Consider the following 22,517-nt stretch of genomic DNA (forward strand, 5'->3'; position numbering starts at 1 on the left):
CATTTCCTTTATAGATAGAGTAAAAGTGCCCTACATTGACAATTTTGGGTTGGGGGCATTTCCAAACTGAATAGCGATGATTAATATGAATTATGATTGTATATGTGTAATTGTGTGTGGAGACAACATAAATATTTCATTTAACATTTGTTGTTTTAGGTTTATTAATAATCTACAAGAAACTATAACCGTGAAGGTAGACGGGAGTGATGTCGGTGACATTCTGCCATTCAGCTTTTCAAATTATACCATGTTAACCTCAGGAGTGTAAGTGCTTCTGTCATTTTCCCCTAAATTGCAAATATTCTCCAGTAAGCGTCGCATCCTCTTAGACCTGTAATGTCAAGTTCGTCGGTCACATGACCTAGGCGCAAGTCAGTTTCTTTTAAGTGAATGGGAATGACCTGCACAGCCACTATCCAATGGATGGCACTTTGCTTGGTGAGCCATGAGGAGGCCCCGGCCCTCTGTGGCCTCTTCAAACAGCTGATCAGTGGGCATCAGAACCACGCTGATCTGATATTAAAGATCTATCTTGAGGATAGTTCATCAATATTCAAATCCCAGAAAACCCCTTTAAAGGCTATGAACACATTTGGGAGCATTGTTTTGTTATTGCATTCTACTCATCTCGGGCTAAAATAATTTTTCCAGTTGTTTTTTCAAAAAAGAAAATGTTCAACAGCTTGTCTTTAGTGTCACTGCATCAGCAGACTGTTCCTTCTCCTTCTAAGTAACAACTGTCAGAGAGCTGCTTGAACAGCCCATAAACACCCATTTTATCCATATTCTCATGACACTGATAAGAATTTACCTTAAATTAGTGTTTATGAGCTGTCAAGGAACTAATAAAAAAGGGCTAAAGATCAAGCTGTCAGAGCAACTCTTTGATAAGTTTCAATTACAACGAGAAGGAAGAACCTACAGATGCAGTAAAACTGAAGGCTGAAGTAGACAAACTGATTAACATTTTTAAAGGCCAATTGGAAAAAATAATTTTTAGCCCAATATAAGTACAATGCAAGAATGGCAAAAAATGTCACCAAAGGTGCCCGTAGACTTGGTTATGAAGTAGAGCCATTTCCAATTGTTTTATTTGCTATTCAGGTTGATCTAGTGGTTTGTTGTTTATCTCTGATACTCTATGTTGATTCCTTGTGAGTCAGTGGTTGAATGGTAATCTTTGTTGGCACAGTGAATATTTGCCTGATTTTAAACTGGCATTTTCCATGGACGTCAGACCTATCCATTTACCATGATGGGAGAAGAGCACTTACTACACATAAATGCTCCTATCCAATGAATTGTCTGTTAAAGGCAACTACTTCTTGGCATTAAACCTGGCGTCCAAGGCACCCAGGCTTGTGTATACACAATCCTCCTCGCTATGCAGTACTAACCATAGTGTTACTATTATTGTTAACTTCAGCATGACTTTGGTGTTATAACATCCCTGATTTGGTCATGAACTTGTCCCAATGTCATATGGACTGCAGGTTGTTATGGATCCCATTTCACTATAGGTGGTCTCTTCCCCTTCCCACTTAAGTCCATGGGAACCAGAGTAAATATTGTAGTAGAATGCAGTAACATATCTGTTACGCTGGGTTCACACCTGAGCGTTTTACAGCGCGTTCCTACGCGCTGTAAAACGCACAACAGGCAAGAACCAATGATTCCCTATGGGAATGGTTCTCACCTGGGCGTTTTACAGCGCGTACGATCGCGCTGTAAAACGCCCGACGCTCAAACAAGTACAGGAGCTTTTTTTGGCGCGTTTGACGCGCGTTTGGGCCATAGACTCTTTGGACAACACTGCTGTCAATCACCCAAACGCGCGTCAAACGCGCGTTCACTATTAAAAAAAACGCGCATAGAAACGCGCGTTTGAGAAACGCCTAGGTGTGAACCCAGCGTTACTGTCATAAATCAATGTTAGAAAATAGTGCTTTCTATTGTCTCCACGTGGTATGAATTTATGCCTATGGTATTAATTGCACTGAGGTACAATGCCATATTTCTATGTCTAGTAAAATGACTACACTACACGATATATACTTTTATCCATTTGTTTGATCTTCTACAGGAAAAATATAGAAGGTTTCACTGCAAGTGGCAGGAATTGTTCTGTGGATTCAAGGGACTTTGGTTTTGGAGGCGCTTTTAAAATAATTATTAATGAGGTTAGTAATAGTAGCAATGGTGCATGCCTTGTTACAATATATTATAATCGTATTAATGAGGTATCAATTGAATGCTTGTACTGGAAAATGGAAAATATCAACATATTTAGATTTTTTTGAGAAATGAGAATATTTTAGGCATGCAATGTACCAGCTGTTGCTTAAAGAGCATCTGTCAGAAACTTCCGGTTCCGGCGCTGGTATGGAATGAAGTGACTAGCTGAGCTCCGCTGTTCTTTTCAACTACACCACCCTCCATATATCGCCTATGGGCTCAATTATAATAACATTTTTGGGCTGTACCCTTTGGTTCATTTTCAAGTGCATAGAAAGGTATTTATTGTTCAGTGGGAAGAAGCAGGGAGATGTCAACAGGCAAAAGCCTTGCCAGACTGATAACATGTCCAAGATGGCATCTGAGCAGACCAAAACCTTATCAGTCGGCGCACCCTTGGACCTTCAGCCAGCTCCTTCCCAAAAATAAATCTTTGGGCCCAGCTCTTTTCATGCCACTGACCTTAAACGCTTGGCAGTGGAAGTCGCAAATCATGTGGCACCGGATCTTAAGGCCTCACTTTTAGCTATGGTGCAGTCAATGCTCAAGGAGTTGCGTTCTAATGCATTCTGAATGGAAAAGGATCCACTCTGAATGCATCAGTTTGCCTCCGTTCCTTCTCCATTCCGCTTTGGAGGCGGACACCAAAACGCTACTTACAGCTCCTCAAGGAGTTGCAGGACTCAAGAGGCTTTTACTCAGCAGAGATATCGCATTGACAAGCTGGAACAACGGACCTCTTGTGTAGAGGAAGATCTGGGAGGTACTAATCCAAGGGTAGCATCTTTATGACAAGCGGTGGCGGTGCTTTAAGACCTGGTGGGTTTGCCCAAAGGGTGCCAGAATCGACACTTCGCTGCATATGTGAAACCGACTTGCCTAGAGCCCTTGGGCTATCTGAACCACATAAAGTCGAGAGGGCACATCGATAGAGGCCTAACTTGACTGATGCAGATGGGGCTAAAGACAATACTAATAGGCTCCCCAGACCTCGGCAAGTCATAATGAAATGCCTCGATTTCACAGACAAGGAGGACATTATCCATGCTTATCGAGCACGCAAAGATCTTTTGGTTATTCAGAGCACAAAATTATGCTGTTCAATTACTATTCGGCTGTGGTGACAAAGAAACGCAGGGCCTTCAGTGGCTTTTGCACCTCTCTGTATCAGCAAAACATCAGATTTCAATAGATGTACCCAGCCGTGCTGCGAGTTCGGGGTGTAGATGGCTCAATCAAGTCTTTTGAATCAGAAGCTGAAGCCTTTTTTGCTCAAGGCCCCTATCTGTCGGTTTGAGGAGGTGAAAATGCAGAAGACAGAACCATGCCAAAGATCTCTTCACGCAACTCACCCAGATCCTTATCTGGCAGTTCAGGACGTGTGGTGGATGCGGTAAAAGAGCAACGGCAACACCGGCACTAAGGAACTTTGTGCTATCCCTTGCTGATCGGTATGTTGTGTCTGAGGTGCGGTTCCCTCAAGTTTTCTCCCTTAGATCTGAAGGTGGTGGAGTGTCGTGGTATGCCAGAAGAATGGGAGTCCGCAAGTTTTTTTATCATCTCATTGGGACTACTGATAGTTTCATAAGGTTTATTATCTCTTTCTGTTTTAGTTATTTATTTATGGTTTAGTCTTACTGAAAGTTTTGAGCTTACACATGATACACAGCGAGGGTGTTGGGGTGCCTAAGTGTACAAGTGTAGGTGTCATTGTGGGTACCTTCTGACTATTTGGTTCTGTTTTGTTGCTTTAAATGATGATCTTAAGACATCTAAAGCGCCTAAGAGCTGACATTACTCTTTTGCAGGAAACGCACCTCCTGGAATAAGATTTCCATAGGATGTCTAAACTATGGGTGGGAGGGGTGTATAGATCCCCTGCAGTCCAAGGAAACACTCATACACAAAAATTTTACACCCAAAGTGCAGGCCCAGAACAAAGATGATGAAGAGAGATTGATAGTTTTACATATATCAGGTCCTAGTTGGGATATAAGTCTATACAATGTATATGCTCCGAATGCGGAACAAAGGCCATTTTATGAATCCTTGAGAGATAGGTTCCTGCAGTATCTCATAGAAGAAAAACTAGTGGGTGAAGATTTTAATGCGATGTCAGTCCCTTGTGATGATCGCAAACATGCCTGTGGAAAAACAGAACCCACAAGACCTGGGTCTGGGGTCATGATTCATTTTTTTGAGGGATACTTCGCTGATTGATTCCTGGAGGCTCCTGCACCCTGATGACCGTGAGTATACCCACTACTCTCGTGCGCAAGACTCTTGGTCTAGAATAGACTATTGGTTTGTGGGCTCTAGCAGACAGCAGACAAAGTTTATATAGTGCTTCCTTTTCTTTTTACTGAAGGATGAATCTTTTGTTACTCTGCTTTTTTTGCGGGTCCACCTGATAACTCACGTAGCCAGGCTAAAGAAAGCAACTAAGGCTCAATATGTTAACACCAGTTAGCCAGTGCAGGAGGTTTATAGGGTATTTTCCTAAATAAATCCCACATCTCAGAAAAAAAAAACTGGATTCAAGCTAGACGTGATTTTGGTTTATGAGCAAATTTATCTAAGGGTCGTCGTCCCCCACAGCCCTTTTATCAGCTCCAGAGGCCTGATGGCACTCTGGAGTCGGAATTGGCAGAATGTAAGATCTTTCAGGAGTACTATTTACATTTATACAGCAAACCAGATGAGGGAGGCGATACGGGAGCCGACTTAGATTTGTCCACTCTGACTTCGGAACAACCTAGCTGTCTTAACATGCCCATTATGGCAAATGCAGCATAGATAGAGCACTATTGCCCAACTGCCTGTGGATAAGACACCAGGACCTGATGGGTGCTCTTTTTTTTTTTTTTTTACAAGGTACTCCGCCTACAGATCTTCCCTGCCCCCTGTCATGCGTGGGCAATTCGATTTTACAGGAGGAATCCTTGTTGCCCCAGATTAATATGGCACACATTAAATTGCTCCCGAAAGAGGGTTGGCCCCCAGATAATCCGGCCTCTTACAGTCCGATCTCTGTTATTAACCAAGACTTGACGATTTTTTTCAAGCTTATGGCGAATGGGCTGCTTTGGATTCTACCAGATCTGATCAGCCCATGGGCTTTGTGAAAGAGAGATCGGCGGTTACAAATATATGCAAGATTTTGGTTGCGCTAAATGTGGTGGTTCGGAGGGTAGTTGGGAACATGGCACCCACCCTGGTCACACTGGATGCTGAAAAAGCATTGGGAATGGCTAGGACGGGTGCTGGTCCAGCTGGGGATGATAGGTTCTTTTAGGACATATCTACAACAACTTGAGTGAGAATAAGCACTCAGGGGTTTCTGTCGGACCCTTTTGCTCTTCATAGAGGTACCAGACAGTGCTGTCCCCTGTCCCCACTTTTGTTTAATTTGGCAGTGGAGCTGCTGGCACTTTATCTTAATGCTCTGGGGGAGTTTGAAGGTATTGTGGTAGGGGGTCTTAAGCTGAAAGTGGCTCTTTCAGCTTAAGACGTCCTGTTTTTCATGGAGTGTCCGGGAGAAGAGCTTCAGAAGGTATTTAATCCCACTAGTACCTTTGGGGAGCTCTCTGGTTTTAGAATCAACATGGCCAAATGTGCATTCCTCAAGGTGGGCCGCACAGCAGACTCCTTATACATACTAAAATACACCCCCCCCCCCCCCCCCCAATACATAAGATAATTCAGGACCTACGTAAATGACAGAATATACCTTTGTCACTATTGGGGAGAATTCATCTGTTTAAAATGAGGTGTTTTTCTAGACTCCTGTACTCACTTCAGACCTTACCTCTATTGATGAAACATGTAGATATCAATAGGCTGAACTGCAAAATGTCACCCTTTATTAGGCAGGGGAGGTGCCACAGAATTAGAATAAAAAAACTTATAGCCCTCTGGCTAAAGAGGAGAATGCACTTACCAGATATACAACAATTTAACCTGTCATGTCTGTTAAGACATATCATTGATTGGGTTCGCCAGTTGAGCCTTCACTCGATTACAAGCTGGAGAAAGACTTCTTTCCCTTTGGGACTCTTGTACATTGCTAGATACGGGGATGTGGGTTCTGTCCTTGCGGTTCAGGACGTTGATTCTTTTTTGACATACCTGGGCAGCATGGAGAGCTTTGAGGAGGGCGTTCCGTTTATGCCAGCAGGTTTTGAAATACTTACCTTTATGGGGACACCCAGAATTTGAGCAAGGTAGGATTAACAGTCTTTTTAGAGAATGGAGAGACTAGGGGATTCTCACAGCTCAACATATGATACATGGTTCAGACGGTAGGTGGTTGACTTGTCAAGAAGTCAAGGATAAATATCACCTTAGCCCCTTTCAAGGTATTCGGTATTCCTAGGTCAGGAAGTTCCTCAATGACAGACTAAGGGATCTTTCTGGGAAAGCAAGCCAAAATAAATCAGATAAGATCATTATGAGGGGTACAGGTTCCCAATCTATATCTTTTATTTACTTTCAGGTTAGAGATGCTTTTGGAGAAGGGTTACCTTCCCAATCATTTGGGATGTGGGCTCAGCTCCTAAAGGATCAAGAGGCAGGGGATAAGATTTTAAAAGGGTGGCTGACGCTGAGAAAATCGGTACTAAACGAAACCTGGAGGGATACACATTTCAGGATAATGCTCAATGCTATTTACGCTTTTAACTTGCGGCCTGCCCCTAGTAGACTGACGAGTTGTCCAAAATGTCACACAGCGTGCACAGATTTGTATCATGGGCTTTAGTCCGCAGACCTATTCACTTTGGGGATCAGTAGCACAACTAGTTAATGATATCTGGAATATTAATATCCCCCTAAGACCTATGACTTATCTTTTTCATTTCTGGGAGGACCCAGAGAGGGTACTATTGAGAAGCATCTCCCGGTCCTCTGCCATGACATGTGTCTGGTTACTAAGAGATGTCTGCTACAACATTGGTTGCAGCCTACTGTTCCATCAAGACAATCAGTACTTCAGAACTTGAAGGGCTTGATGACACTGGAGTGCTGAGAAACACAGCAATACAAAATTCTTTAAAAAATGGCACAGTTTTATAGTCCAGCTCCTATCTAGTTCGGAGATCGAGTTGGTAATGCGGCGTTTCACCTTGACTCAATGGTATTTAACTGAACAATTAAAAGGGACGTTAGGTAGGTTGCAATATTTTCGCTATGTGGAGGACAAATGGTGTTCTGGAGGCTCTCGCTAGGTTGGGTAGGCTATATGGAAGAAACAAGTTGCATACTTTGAGCAGGATTTCTGTTTTGTGTTTAACGACTTGTACTCGATTTTGTACGATGTGTTGTGTTCTTTACATAAAGGAAAATTATTTAAAAAAACAAAAGGACATCTGTCAGCAGATTTGCACCGATGAAACTGGCTGACCTTTTACATGTGCACTTGGCAGCTGAAGATATCTGTGTTGGTCCCATGTTCATATATGCTCGCATTGCTGATAAAAATGAAGTTTTAATATATGCAAATGAGCCTCTAGGAGCAACGCGGGCGTTGTCATTACACCTAGAGGCTCCGCTCTCTCTGCAACTGCCACACCCCCTGCACTTTTATTGACAGGGCTAGGCAGTGAATCAAAGTGGAAAAGGCATGGCAATTTCAGAGAGAACATAGCCTCTAGGTGTAATGGCAACGCCCCAGTTGATCCTAGAGGCTCATTTGCATATATTAAAAAAATATATTCTCAGCAATGAGGGCACATATGAATATTGGACCAACACAGATGCCTTCAGCTGCCAAGTGCACATGTAACAGGTCAGCCAGTTTCATAGGGACAAATCTGCTGACAGATGTCCTTTAAATAAATACAGTACTAAGCACAAAACAAGGAAAAACGATCAGCTCACCCACATGTCATCCACACCTCTGTTCACAAACACAGGCCAATACAAGATGGATCCTAGTAGAAATAAGAAAAATCTTATCTGTGTTTGAGCTGGAGTGCACCATCTGTTGTTTTTTATATTTTGCTACAATAAAAAACATTATTTTATTATACAGTATTTTATAATTATTTTATTACAACTTTGAGCAATGTCTCTTTCCACTCGCCCACTGTAACACATGGATCAGCCATCCATAGTCTAGCAATTACTTTCCTAGCAACATACAGGACCTATGCATAGTTGAATGATACAGTATCTCAAAGGCAAATTTTTATCAGTGCAGCCCACCGACCATGTTGCTGAGTCCACTTGTAGACAAATACAATTCCACGTTGACACTATACTTGTCCAAAATTGATATAATTTCATAAAATGGGTAAAATCTGTGCAGCCTCTAAGGCACTTAGAAGATGTTGAATCTTTTTTAATCTCAATCTTGGTCAGCCTTTTTGCGGTATCAACTATAGTATACAATATACTGTGTCTGTAAAATCCCAGGATTATAAGTAAACTCTATAAAATGAATGTATCTTATACTATAAAATGCATGTTTTAGCCCCAAAAAATCTTGCTAAAAACAGCAGGGCGTTTTATAGCCTAGAGTCAGTGGGGCCTGCAGCTTGTGGGCATACTGGGGGGTGTAAAGCCTAACCTGTGAAAGATGCAACGGCCGATCTCCAACTTGGAGGTTGATTCATCTGGCCTACATCCTGCCTGCTGCCACCATGGGTTAGCTGCTGCTCTCCTCCGCTAGGGACGTTACTTTAGTACAATTACCTATTGTCGTTGTCTAAACCATCCTGTAGTCAGGTGGGTCTTAAAATCTATAAAATACAGTAATTTAAAAATTATATTTTTATTCCTTTTGATTACAGTGCGCATCATCAATGTCTACTGAATACATTGAGGATATTCAAGCCAACACAGTGCACATGGGTCTGCAGATTCCTCAGTATTTCCTCCTTACTGCTGGGGAGGTTGTGTTCTCCGTTACAGGGCTGGAATTCTCCTATTCTCAGGTGGGTAGTGATTAGCTGAAGAATGTCTGAATGAATCTGTTGTAACCTCCTTACAGATGCACATTTTGAGCCCCCATGTTTCTACACAAGAGCATACAGCATATATTTAGATGGCTGCCCAAACTTTAAATGTAGAAAAACTGCTTAAAAGATATATAACTCCCTTCAGGTCTTATATGCCTTAGTTGAAACCGATTTGCTTTCTGCTGAACTAAAGGTCCTTTTACACAGACCGATAATCAGGTCAATTTTCAGGGATGAGCATTGTCCTCTCCAAACACTCGTTCATCAGGTGATCCTGTCGTTTTGCCGACACCTAAAATCATTGTTCCTGTTCACAGATCGTGATCTGTAAATTGTTTTCTGCCACCAGGAACAATGATTTGGGGATAAATCATCACTTGTACCTATACATTGGGAAGAAGGGGGGGGGGGGGGATTGCTGCCCTGATCCCTGCTGACGATCAGGCAATTATTGGGAACTTTTCGTTCATTGCAAATGATTGCCTGATTATCAGTCTGTGTGAAAGGACCTTAAAAGGGTTGTCTCTCTTCAGCAAATGGCATTTATCATGTAGAGAAAGTTAATACACGGCACTTACTGATGTATTGTGATTGTCCATATTGCCTCCTTTGCTGGCTTCTTTCATTTTTCTATCACATTATACATGGCTTGTTTCCAGGGTTATGACCACCCTGCAATCCATCAGTGGTGGCCATGCTTGTATAATGTGATGAAAAAATGAATCAATCCATCAAAGGAGGCAATATGGACAATCACAATACATTAGTAAGTGCCTTGTATTAACTTTCTCTACATGATAAATGCCATTTGCTGAGGTGAGAGAACCCCTTTAAGGCTAAGTTCACATATCAGAGTTTTGATCAGTTTTTGGTCAAAACACTGAGTTGTGATTTAGGCCTAAATGTCAATCAAATAGAGGTTGAGGGTGCAATTATCTAAGCAATATTATTACAGGCAGCATTTGACTTGGGCCCACTAGTGGAAATTATTCTGAGAGCCCACTCTCTGTGTATATAGGACCACAGCTGGGACCTGCATCTATATCGAGAATGGAGCAGGGAAGGTGGTAGTTGGAGGACCCCGGGTTTCCAGAGGTGCGGCCACCACCAAGCGCTATCCCACATTGAAGTGAATGATAGCACACTGCACTTGCGCAGACACTGCTCCTATTCATCTCTATGGGGCAGACAGAAATAGTCGAGCCAGTGCTCGGTTATTTATGGCGGCTGAACAAAAATGAATGAAGGGCGGCTGCACATGCGCAGTGTGCCCTCCACCACTTTTAGGGCTCTGTTCTTGGGACCCGCACCTATCAGACAATGGGGGCATATCCTAGCAATATGCACCCATTGTCTGCGATGGGAATACCCCTTTTAAGAGCCCTGTTTTATAAGGGCTGTCAGCATCCATTGTTCCGTTCCACGGCCCCGCACGCGGACAAGAATAGGCATTTTCTATGAGAGTGACGGCCATGTGCAGTCCGCAAATTGTGGAAACCACACGGACAGGTATCCGTGTTTTACTGATCTACAATTTGCGGACCGCAGAACACATATGGCCGTCTGAATGAGCCCTTAATGGGAGAGCCAGGGAGCTAACTACTCTCTGCATCTCCATATTCAACAGTATCCGCTTCCTTAGGACACAGAATTAATAGGGTTGTCCTAGTTAAAATAAAACTTAGGCAGCCGCTGTACATGTGGTAAAAGAAAAATAGAAGCGATACTTACCAGTTTTCTTTCCTGCACCACTGACGTCAGGGGTGATGCTCAGTGCACAAAGGTAACCATGCAGCCAATAACTGGCCTCATGGTATACTGGACATAATTTCTGAGGCCAGTGATTGGCTGCAGAGCTGAATTGGTGTGCACGGAACACGACTGCTGCAGCCAGTAAAAGTAACAGCAGCAGGGAGGACTGGAGTGCGGTGCTGGAAGAGGCCATTTTTATTTAACTCAGAAACCCCCCCCCCCGGTCCTACTAGCCAGATCTCAGCCAGCACATGTAATAGAGTATATACCGGTAATGAGTGCAAAATCCTGCTCTGCCCTATAACTGTGAGTATGACTTTTAATCAGTAATAAAAACCTTTTAAATGTGTGTTCTGTGCCATATTGAAATACTGTATATGTTGTGAATATTATTTTACTACTGAACATAATGGGTGTGGTTTATTATAGAAAAAATAAAGAGCCAGTTCTTTAATGATCTATGGTATAGTAGTAAATAAAATATCATTGGTTACCATAAACCTCATCTCAGTTTTCCTTTACACTAGTTTTTTTTAATTCTAATAATGGTTATTCTCGAATTCCTGACAGGCCCCATCCAACATGAAATCTGTGCTGCAGGCAGGATGGCTCCTAACAGTGGCTGTTGGTAATATTATTGTCCTTATTGTGGCTGGTGCCGCGGGTCTAAGTGAACAGGTAAAGAACATTGTTATTATTATTTAGATATAATCTAAAGAGAAACGGCAGTAAATGGGAATATGCTTAAATGCGTGTGCAGCAGCTGGTCACTCCCAGGTGTTAGGGTTCCTGCCTGATGGTAGTTTGGGGAACCTTGGTGTTAAAGTTTGTATGGATACAAGAAAGGGTATGTGGGGTGTGCAATGGCTGACATATGATGTAGGAGTCATTAACCCCTTCAGGACCCTGCCATTTTTCACCTTAACCACTTCAGCCCCCCTAGCTTAAACACCCTAAGGCCCCATGCACACGGCCGTGTGCGGGCCGTGGAACCGCGGCCTGGATCCCTCCTGAGAGCAGGAGCGCACGGCATCACTGGTTGCTATGACGCCGTGCGCTCCCTGCTGCCGGCACAGTACAGTAATACACTGGTATAGATCATACCAGTGTATTACTGTATTGCGGCGGCAGCAGGGAGCGCACGGCGTCATAGCAACCAGTGACGCCGTGCGCTCCTGCTCTCAGGAGGGATCCAGGCCGCGGTTCCACGGCCCGCACACGGCCGTGAAACACGGCCGTGTGCATGGGGCCTTAATGACCAGACCACTTTTTACAATTCTGCACTACACTACTTTCCCCGTTTATTGCTCGGTCATGCAACTTACCACCCAAATGAATTTTACCTCCTTTTCTTCTCACTAATAGAGCTTTCATTTGGTGGCATTTCATTGCTGCTGACATTTTTACTTTTTTGTTATTAATCAAAATTTAACGAAATTTTTGCCAAAAAATAAAAAAACGACATCTATATATAAATTTTTCTCTAAATGTATTGTTCTACATGTCTTTGATAAAAAAAAAAAATGTTTGGGTAAAAAAAAAACAATGGTTTGGGTAAAAGTTATAGCGTTTACAAACTATGGTGCAAAAATTAGAATTTCCACTTTTTGAAGCAGCTCTGACTTTCTGAGCACCTGTCATGTTTCCTGAGGTTCTACAATGCCCAGACAGTAGAAAACCCCCACAAATGACCCCATTTCGGAAAGTAGACACCCTAAGGTATTCGCTGATGGGCATAGTGAGTTCATAGAACTTTTTATTTTTTGTCACAAGTTAGCGGAAAATGATGATTTTTTTTTTCCTTACAAAGTCTCATATTCCACTAACTTGTGACAAAAAATAAAAACTTCCATGAACTCACTATGCCCATCATGAAATACCTTGGGGTGTCTTCTTTCCAAAATGGGGTCACTTGTGGGGTAGTTATACTGCCCTGACATTTTAGGGGCCCAAATGCGTGTGAAGTAGTTTGAAATCAAAATCTGTAAAAAATGCCCTGTGAAATCCGAAAGGTGTCACACATGTGGTATCGCCGTACTCAGGAGAAGTTGGGGAATGTGTTTTGGGGTGTCATTTTACATATACCCATGCTGGGTGAGAGAAATATCTTAGCAAAAGACAACTTTTCCCATTTTTTTTTTTTATACAAAGTTGGCATTTGACCAAGATATTTATCTCACCCAGCATGGGTATATGTAAAATGACACCCCAAAACACATTCCCCAACTTCTCCTGAGTACGGCGATACCAGATGTGTGACACTTTTTTGCAGCCTAGATGCGCAAAGGGGCCCAAATTCCTTTTAGGAGGGCATTTTTAGACATTTGGATCCCAGACTTCTTCTCACGCTTTAGGGCCCCTAAAAAGCCAGGGCAGTATAAATACCCCACATGTGACCCCATTTTGGAAAGAAGACACCCTAAGGTATTCAATGAGGGGCATGGCGAGTTCCTAGAAATTTTTATTTTTTTGCACAAGTTAGCAGAAATTGTTTTTTTTTTTGTTTTTTTCTCACAAAGTCTCCCTTTCCGCTAACTTGGGACAAAAATTTCAATCTTTCATGGACTCAATATGCCCCTCACGGAATACCTTGGTGTCGTCTTTCCAAAATGGGGTCACATGTGGGGTATTTATACTGCCCTGGCATTTTAGGGGCCCTAAAGCGTGAAAAGAAGTCTGGAATATAAATATCTAAAAAATTTTACGCATTTGGATTCCGTGAGGGTTATGGTGAGTTCATTTGAGATTTTTTTTTTTTTACACAAGTTAGTGGAATATGAGACTTTGTAACAAAAAACAAAAAAAAATTAAAAATCAATTTCTACTAACTTGTGCCCAAAAAATGTCTGAATGGAGCCTTACAGGGGGGTGATCAATGACAGGGGGGTGATCAGGGAGTCTATATGGGGTGATCACCACCCTGTCATTGATCACCCCCCTGTAAGGCTCCATTCAGACGTCCGTATGTGTTTTGCGGATCAGATCCATGGATGCGTGGATCCGTAAAACACATACGGACGTCTGAATTGAGCCTCACAGGGGGGTGATCAATGACAGGGGGGTAATCAATGAAAGGGGGGTGATCAGGGAGTGTATATGGGGTGATCACCCCCCTGTAAGGCTCCATTCAGACGTCCGTATGTGTTTTGCGGATCCGATCCATGGATGCGTGGATCCGCAAAACACATATGGACCTCTGAATGGAGCCTTACAGGGGGGTGATCAATGACAGGGGGGTGATCAATGACAGGGAAGTGATCAGGGAGTCTATATGGGCTGATCACCCCCCTGTAAGGCTCCATTCAGACGTCCGTATGTGTTTTGCAGATCCGATCCATAGATGCGTGGATCCGTAAAACAGATACGGACGTCTGAATGGAGCCTTACAGGGGGGTGATCATCCCATATAGACTCCCTGATCACCCCCCTGTAAGGCTCCATTCAGACGTCCGTATGTATTTTGCGGATCCGATCCATGGATGCGTGGATCCGTAAAACACATACGGGCATCTGAATGGAGCCTTACAGGGGGGTGATCAATGACAGGGGGTGATCAGGGAGTGTATATGGGGTGATCACCCCCCTGTCATTGATCACCCCCCTGTAAGGCTCCATTCAGACGTCCGTATGTGTTTTGCGGATCCGATCCATGGATGCGTAGATCCGTAAAACACATACGGACATCTGAATGAAGTCTTACAGGGGGGTGATCAATGACAGGGGGGTGATCAATGACAGGGGGTTGATCAGGGAGTCTATATGGGGTGATCAGGGGTTCATAAGGGGTTAATAAGTGACAGGGGGGGTGTAGTGTAGTGTAGTGGTGTTTGGTGCTACTTTACAGAGCTGCCTGAGTCCTCTGGTGGTCGATCCAAGCAAAAGGGACCACCAGAGGACCAGGTAGCAGGTATATTAGACGCTGTTATCAAAACTAATATACCTGTTAGGAGTTAAAAAAATCGCATCTACAGCCTGCCAGCGACCTTCCGATCCTGTGAACACACGTGCAGTTTTTATTTAATTTTTTTGGCGGTGTTCATCTGAGAGGTTAGGTCATGTGATAATTTTATAGATCCAGTCGATATGGACGCAGCGATATCTAATATGTCTTTTTTTTCCCTATTTGTTACAATTTTTTTAAACTTTATTTTGGGAGAAGGACACTTTTTTTTTTACTTGAAACTTTTAATTTTTTTGTAAAACTTTATTTTTTTCACAAAATTTTTTTCTCCCACTCTGGGACTTCAACTTTTGGGAGTCTATTCCTCTTTACAATGCATTACATTAACCCTAAGTTCACACTTGCGCGTTTTACAGCGCGTTTGAACGCGCTGTAAAACGCATAACCGATGCAAACCAATGCTTCCCTATGGGACTGGTTCACATTTTCGCGTTTTACAGCGCGTTCGAACGCGCTGTAAAACGCCCGACGCATAAACAAGTTCTTGAGCTTCTTTGGGGCGTTTTGTCGCGCGTTCCCGTACATAGACTTTCAATGGGCGTTCGCTTGTCTCTGTATGCGCGATTGCAAACGCCCGTACAATCGCGCATACAGAGCGCTCCTTTCAGAACGCTCAGGTGTGAACCCAGGGTTATGGCATTGCCATATACTGCAATATCATTACTATATAATATACTATATCAGCTTGATATAGTACTGACCAGCAGAATAAAAGTGACCACAAGTAAAAGCCTTAAAAATCTGAAAAGTAATGTCTCAGTTACTTTTTATTCTAGTTCCAACCATTTAGTAATTGTTTTAGCTTTTCAGTACATTTTAAGTAATGTTAAATACTGCCATTAGAAAGTACAACATGTCCCACAAAAAATAAACACCCATGTATGGAGAAATAAAAAAGTTATGGCTTTTGGAAAGCAAAGAATAAAATGAAAAATGAAAAAACTAAAATTTGCAGTGGTGGGAAGAGGTTAAAGGGGTTGACTTCTTTCCTATATTGATGACCTATCCTCAGGATAGGTCATCAATATCAGATTGCCAGGGTCCAGCTCCTGACACCCCAGCCATTCAGCCGTTTGAAGAGAATGCAGCACTTGTGTGAGGGGCGAGCAGGTGTAATTACAGCGCCTCTGTCCCATTCACTTCAAAGGGAGAGAACAGGAGTGTAACCGCTCCTTCCCATTAAAGTGAATGGGACAGAGCAGTTGTGCAGTTTAAGGCTACCTGCACACGGATGTCTTGTAGAAATTCCTCAAACTTCTATGCAGATTTCTGTGCGTTTCTGCCACATGTGTTTCTTGAACTTTTTGGTGCGGATTTGATGCGGTTTTGCCACAGATCTCACCTTTTAATTGAAATGTTGAAATGCGCACAAAGGAACTGCACACAAAATTTACATGCTGTGGATTCAAAAATGGCAGGACATTTTCCGCACGGAATTAAAAGGCAAAGTATACATGAGATTTGTCTAGTCTTCTGCACTTTGCTGGTTCTATTTTACAAGGCATTTTTTTCTGCACAAGATTTCACACATAAAAAACGTGCGTCATCTGAACTGTGTGCAGGCACCCTAAGGAAACTTCTCATATTTGTGCTATTGTCAGTGCTGTTAGGGGTTATGGCTACCAAATTATAATATTATGTATCATCAAGGAAAATAAACACAAAATAGTATGCCCAGCATTTTAGGTTTTCTTGGTTACTAAATCAAAAAATCTTTTGAATCTCATACCAGACTTTATGACCAGTCATCTGTATCAGTCATTTCTGTACACAGCAATGCGTACATGTTTAACGGGCCTCTAACGTTCTCTTTCTTAATATTTTCACAGTGGGCAGAGTATATTCTCTTTGCTGCTCTATTAGTGGCAGTATGCATCATCTTTGCCATCATGGCTTATTTTTACACCTACGTCGACCCTGCAGAAATCGAGGCCCAGTTTGATTCTGATGGAAAGAAAAAGAAAGAGAAGGAAATTGAATCAATGGGCCTTGAGATTTTAGATCGACCAGAAAAACAAGTAAAAATGTAACATGACGTTGTCCTTCTTTTGTAAATATTGTACACTCCAAGATGCGGACAATGACCAGAGGGGACGTGCCTGCTGACAGACAAGCCTTGTTGAGAAAAGGGATAACTGAACTGGGTGTTGTTACTGAGCCAATACAGCAAAATACCTAAAATGTGGAGATGTAAAGTCCAAATACATGAATGGCGTGTACAAAATCTATTGATCATATTAAAATTCATGTACAAAATAGACTAATTAAACAGTTTGTTACGTTTCTCTCGCCACAATGTTATTTGGAATTTGATGCACAATATGTATAAACCCTTTACGGCAACTGTTTCAATTCCGAGAATAAATGTTCTTATGAGGAAATCTAAGGTTTAAAAATTGTTTCTTCTTGGGTTTTGCTACATCTGAGATTGTTCCCTATGTAACTTTCCCAAAAGTATTTACATGCAATGTGAACTATAAAAATAAATCATTCATTTGTTTCCTAAGCCAGTATAACATTAAAAAGAAGCTATCATTAGGGGGTATTCCAGTTCTAGGAAGTTATTCTCTAGCCACAGGACAGGGGATAACTGCTGACCTGTGTTGGGATGACAGTTGGGACCCCCACTGATCCTGATGATGGTGTCCCATGCCTCATTTAAATGGAACGACAAGTCCATCATGTGTGCTGCCGGACCATTTATTCTCTATGGGACTGCCTGAGATGGTGGAGTACACTGCTCAGCTATCTCCAGCAGCCCATAGAAAATGTTGATATCTAGGGGGTGCAGAGGTAGCAGTCGCTACCGGGCCCAGAAGCCTGAGGGGGGCCAAAGACCCTTTGTGCCACATAAGAAGACACCAGTGTTATACAAAGTGAAGGGGTTAGTTCAAACATTTGTCATGGGGGGGGAAAGGGGGGTTGCTGTTTTCATTTTTGCCTCAGGCAGCATGAAGGCAATATGCTTCCCTGCCCCTGGCCACAAACCACCAGGGCCCATGAGCCTTTAGCTACGCCCCTGCCATCACCTTCTGATCGGTGGGTGGCAACTGATCCGAAGAACGCAGAAGAGCTGGTTTTGCAGTGTGTCCTCTACACAGATGTTCCCTTTACAGCAATGCTTGACCACCCCTGTGCAGGGAAGAATATTCAAGTCAGACCATCTCTGATCACAAAGTTATTGGAATAATTTAATGATGTGCCATCACATCGCTTTGTGTGATGGAAGTAGCTGGTTAACACCGTTATGTATACACCTGCTCTCCTTTCCCCATCTTGCAGTAGGTAACCGACATTCGCTTATCCCATCTAACCTACTTACCTACCTAGTCTAGTTCAACACTAGACATAAGAAAATGAATAAGAAAAGAGATAAAGAAGATGAAAATCACATAAAAATATCTCCATTGCCTGTGGATTAAGGTACATTCTGTTGGGCTACTGATTGTGTTTTGACCCTGACCCCGATCATAACTAGACCCTTTTCCCCTTCTTCTTGCTCCCGTGGATTTGTCACCTAGTACTGTAAGTACTTGCTTACCTTGCCTTTGCTTTTGCTCCAAAATAAATGTCCTGTCAGCAATCAATCACTATTCTGGACACAGCAGTCTGGAAGCCAAATATCCCTGCAGATATATTGTGAAGAACATGAAAGTTCTGCACCTTATTTTAGCCAAGGATCAACTTCCCCAATTAGAATAATCACAATGATATAACCTTTTGTCTCTAGTTACTAGTTGTTACTAGTCGTAATATAAACTACTCACACTTCGCACATACAGTATAATACCCAACCAATTTTAACCCTAGTGACAAAGTAATATGATTTCTGACAAGTTTCAGAAGAACCTTGTGAGCTGTGCGTCTCTGCTGCAAAGTTGACTCCAGCTGTATACAAGCAAAAATACAGTATAGTAAAATTAAAACAAAATGAGCATGGAAATACTGTAAGACAACAAATTAAAAAACAGCACTTGTATATAAACTGCAACAATTAAAATGTAAAGTTAAAATAATTGGTCCTGCTAGTTACTATACCTTTTGCTGTTTTATATTCTTTCCACTAGAGGGCAGCAAAAATCCATTGTAAATGTGTGACTTGTCAAATGCAAGGTTTCTTAAGGGGACACTTCAAGTAATTTTTTTTCCACATATTAACACTAATCTCCTTGTTTGGACTTTTAGCACTGCACACAGACTCGCTTACCTTTCTCTGGCCAGAGAGAGTTCCCTGGAATGATTCCATTAGAGCATCATAGATTACACTAATCAATGCAATGCTCTTCTTTGGGCATCTTTGTCTAGGCCAAAAGAACAATAGAGCTATCATACTGTTAGTCAATTAATAAATAACTATAAAAAAAATTATTTATAATGTCTTATTTTGTCTAGGGAGCAATCATTAGGAGAAATAAAATGGCCTCTGTCTTATTAGACTACAAAAAAACCTGTCCTAATCACACAGGAGGGCAAGTTACTTTGTTACTTTACAACATTATGATTATTATCCTGAATAAGGTCTTCAGCTGAATCTCTGTAGGAATGGAGTTCATGAGGAGACATGAAGTACAGAGAGAACGGACAGGACAGACTGTGGTAATGTGGGCCTGTGGTCATGGAGACTGCATACAAGTGCTGCTGCTTATTATCCACATCCCCACCTCCTCTGTACTTCTTGTCTCCTCATGAACTCCATTCATACAGAGATTCGGCTGAAGATCGTTTTAGCTGTATTCAGGATCATAATCCCTGACAAGTAGGAGAGGAGGATGAGGCAGCTCTTTAGCTCAGTGTTGTGAAGTAACTTGTCCTCCTGTGTGATTAGGACAGGTTTTGTGTATACTAATAGGATGACGGACATTTTATTTCTCAAGTGAAAACGAAGGGGAGCAGTAACAATATTAAAACTTAACTTTTACTAGGTATATTCCCCCAATTGGGGGGTAAGAGACCCCTTACAAACACAAATAACAAAAAGACAGACAAGACCCCTATAGAGGGGGTTTATATGGCGGTATCGTGCAACATAGGTGATACTGCACACCTAGATAGGTCTCGTCCCCTCCCAAAGAAGCCTGTAGAGATTGTCACACAGACCTGTGGTGGAGGGACTGAGTAATCCCAATTGTCTGCCTCCAAATTAGAAACAGACACAATAAAATGGAAAGTTCTTACCAATTTATTTTGGGTCTCGCTTAGTGTCCACATATACGTGGGCTAAGGCAGGAGGAGGTCGCTTATGGCAGGTAGGTCCTTCGTCCGGTATTCAGGTAAACGGAGAAGGGCGTCAGGGATATCCAATCGGTGCGGTATCAGAGTGGTATCAAGAAAGAGACTCACCCTAGTACCTCCCTGCTTGGCCTGACCTGGCCCTAGTGACCTAACACGGGGTCCGTGCCCCGCAAGGGGTGGCCCCGTCCGGAACCTTACCCTAGTAAACAAACCCTAGATGACCCTAACGAAGGGTGACTAGGGAAAGGTTGTTTAACTTAAAGGCAGGTGAACATAAGTAATAATTGTCAAATGTAAGGATACTGAGGACTGGGACGCACATATAACTGCACGTATCCAAGGATATGTATACGTGTCCCGACGCGTTTCCTTAATATAACATATCTGAATGTATCCACTATTATAATGAGCTAAGACCCCAAAATCATCAGGGGACACGGGGCTTAGTAATGTGGCTCCTGTCAGTCAAATAGTTGCCACTGTAATAGATATCCCAGTGTATCAACAATGTGGGGGGTAATGGGTTAAACGATACCCTCCAAGGTAGAGACTGAGGACCAAGTGAGGCATATGAAAAACCTATAGGGACACATAGAGAGAGGTAGAGTAAATACAGACCCCCATCCAAGTGTCCCTGCTGCCCACCTCTTGTCAGTATATCGCATGTACTTACATTACTGCTGGAGCGGTCTCACAAGTCTCCAGGGTAAGTGGCCCACAGGTTCAGTGTGCCATCATGTGAGGTGTATGCCTGGCTGGTGCGCCTTGGCGCGCTGTATTTGAGAGCGGAAGGGGGGAGGGCGCTGGTCCGTGCGCATGCGCCGCATGACGTCACATCCTCGTGACCCAGCCCGATCATGTGACGGGGTCAAACGGGGGTATGTGGTGTCACTACACGGCGCATGCGCCGTCGGACCGCGCGCTGCCGGAGAGGACTCGGTGCAGGGGAGGAGGCTTTACTGTTGGTGCCTGCCGGTCCGTCCGATGGGCGTCACTCAGTGGAGGGAGGCTGAGTTACCAGACCGCCCCCATGAGATGCGTCCCTGCAGTGTGGACTGCCGATGAAAGGGGGGGGGGGGTGGAGCTACATGGGGGAGTATCTGTGCCAGCCCTAGTAGCTACAACACTTGTATTCCAGCAGTGTGAACTGCCGATGAAAGGGGGGTGGAGCTGCATTAGGGGAGTATATGTCCCAGCCCTCGTAGCTACAACACTTATGTCCCTAAGGTAGGGAACGATTAACCCCTTATTGTATGGACTAAATGGGACATTTTGGCGGGTTAAGGAACTAACCAACCCAGAAGGGGGAGACAGGGAGAGGCAAAATTACTGTAAATAGGATAATATAGAGAATAGGGTAAGGCAAATATGATTGGGGGAGAAATTAATAGGTCACGGGGAGGAAGTTGTGCCAGTAGTTAACTAAGCTGCACAGGCAATGCTACCGATGGGGGGGAGAAAATTCAGATATAGCAGCCAAACTGTAGTTGTTCATTTAGGCCGTGAGGGTGGGGCGTATTCAATTTAAAAATCCACCAGCATTCTCGCTGGAGGATCCGCCTATCCCAATCGCCTCCTCTAACAGGTTTATTGATTTTTTCAATTCCCATGAATTTAATAGCTGATGTACGGCCGCCATGCGACGAGAGTACATGTCTGGCTATCGGTGTTTCCCTTCCATTGCGGATGTCCCCAAGATGTTCGCTCATCCGTTTACGGAGTTCCCTCCGGGTTTTGCCCACATAGCGTAAACCGCATTCGCAGCTAAGAAGGTATACCACCCCTACGCTGCGGCAGTTGATGAATTGTTTAATCAATGATTAAACAATTCATCAACTGCCGCAGCGTAGGGGTGGTATACCTTCTTAGCTGCGAATGCGGTTTACGCTATGAGGGCAAAAACCCGGAGGGAACTCCGTAAACGGATGAGCGAACATCTTGGGGACATCCGCAATGGAAGGGAAACACCGATAGCCAGACATGTACTCTCGTCGCATGGCGGCCGTACATCAGCTATTAAATTCATGGGAATTGAAAAAATCAATAAACCTGTTAGAGGAGGCGATTGGGATAGGCGGATCCTCCAGCGAGAATGCTGGTGGATTTTTAAATTGAATACGCCCCACCCTCACGGCCTAAATGAACAACTACAGTTTGGCTGCTATATCTGAATTTTCTCCCCCCCATCGGTAGCATTGCCTGTGCAGCTTAGTTAACTACTGGCACAACTTCCTCCCCGTGACCTATTAATTTCTCCCCCAATCATATTTGCCTTACCCTATTCTCTATATTATCCTATTTACAGTAATTTTGCCTCTCCCTGTCTCCCCCTTCTGGGTTGGTTAGTTCCTTAACCCGCCAAAATGTCCCATTTA

General features: G+C 43.1%; 1 protein-coding gene across 3 annotated transcripts in view; it reads left to right on the top strand.

The window, feature by feature from the left end:
• Window positions 1-17,264, top strand: part of SLC15A1 (solute carrier family 15 member 1) — an 82,318-nt gene extending 65,054 nt beyond the window's left edge. For all 3 annotated transcript variants that reach the window (XM_044286534.1, XM_044286535.1, XM_044286536.1), the window contains 5 exons: window positions 160-267; window positions 2,087-2,183; window positions 9,030-9,173; window positions 11,520-11,627; window positions 16,740-17,264. In XM_044286534.1, coding sequence (XP_044142469.1) covers window positions 160-267; window positions 2,087-2,183; window positions 9,030-9,173; window positions 11,520-11,627; window positions 16,740-16,940 — 658 coding nt within the window. In that variant the 3' untranslated portion in view covers window positions 16,941-17,264. The remainder of the gene's footprint in view (window positions 1-159; window positions 268-2,086; window positions 2,184-9,029; window positions 9,174-11,519; window positions 11,628-16,739) is intronic.
• The last annotated feature ends 5,253 nt before the right edge of the window (window positions 17,265-22,517 follow it).

The sequence above is a fragment of the Bufo gargarizans genome, chromosome 3, assembly GCF_014858855.1.
Source record: "Bufo gargarizans isolate SCDJY-AF-19 chromosome 3, ASM1485885v1, whole genome shotgun sequence".
NCBI classification, from domain to species: domain Eukaryota; kingdom Metazoa; phylum Chordata; class Amphibia; order Anura; family Bufonidae; genus Bufo; species Bufo gargarizans.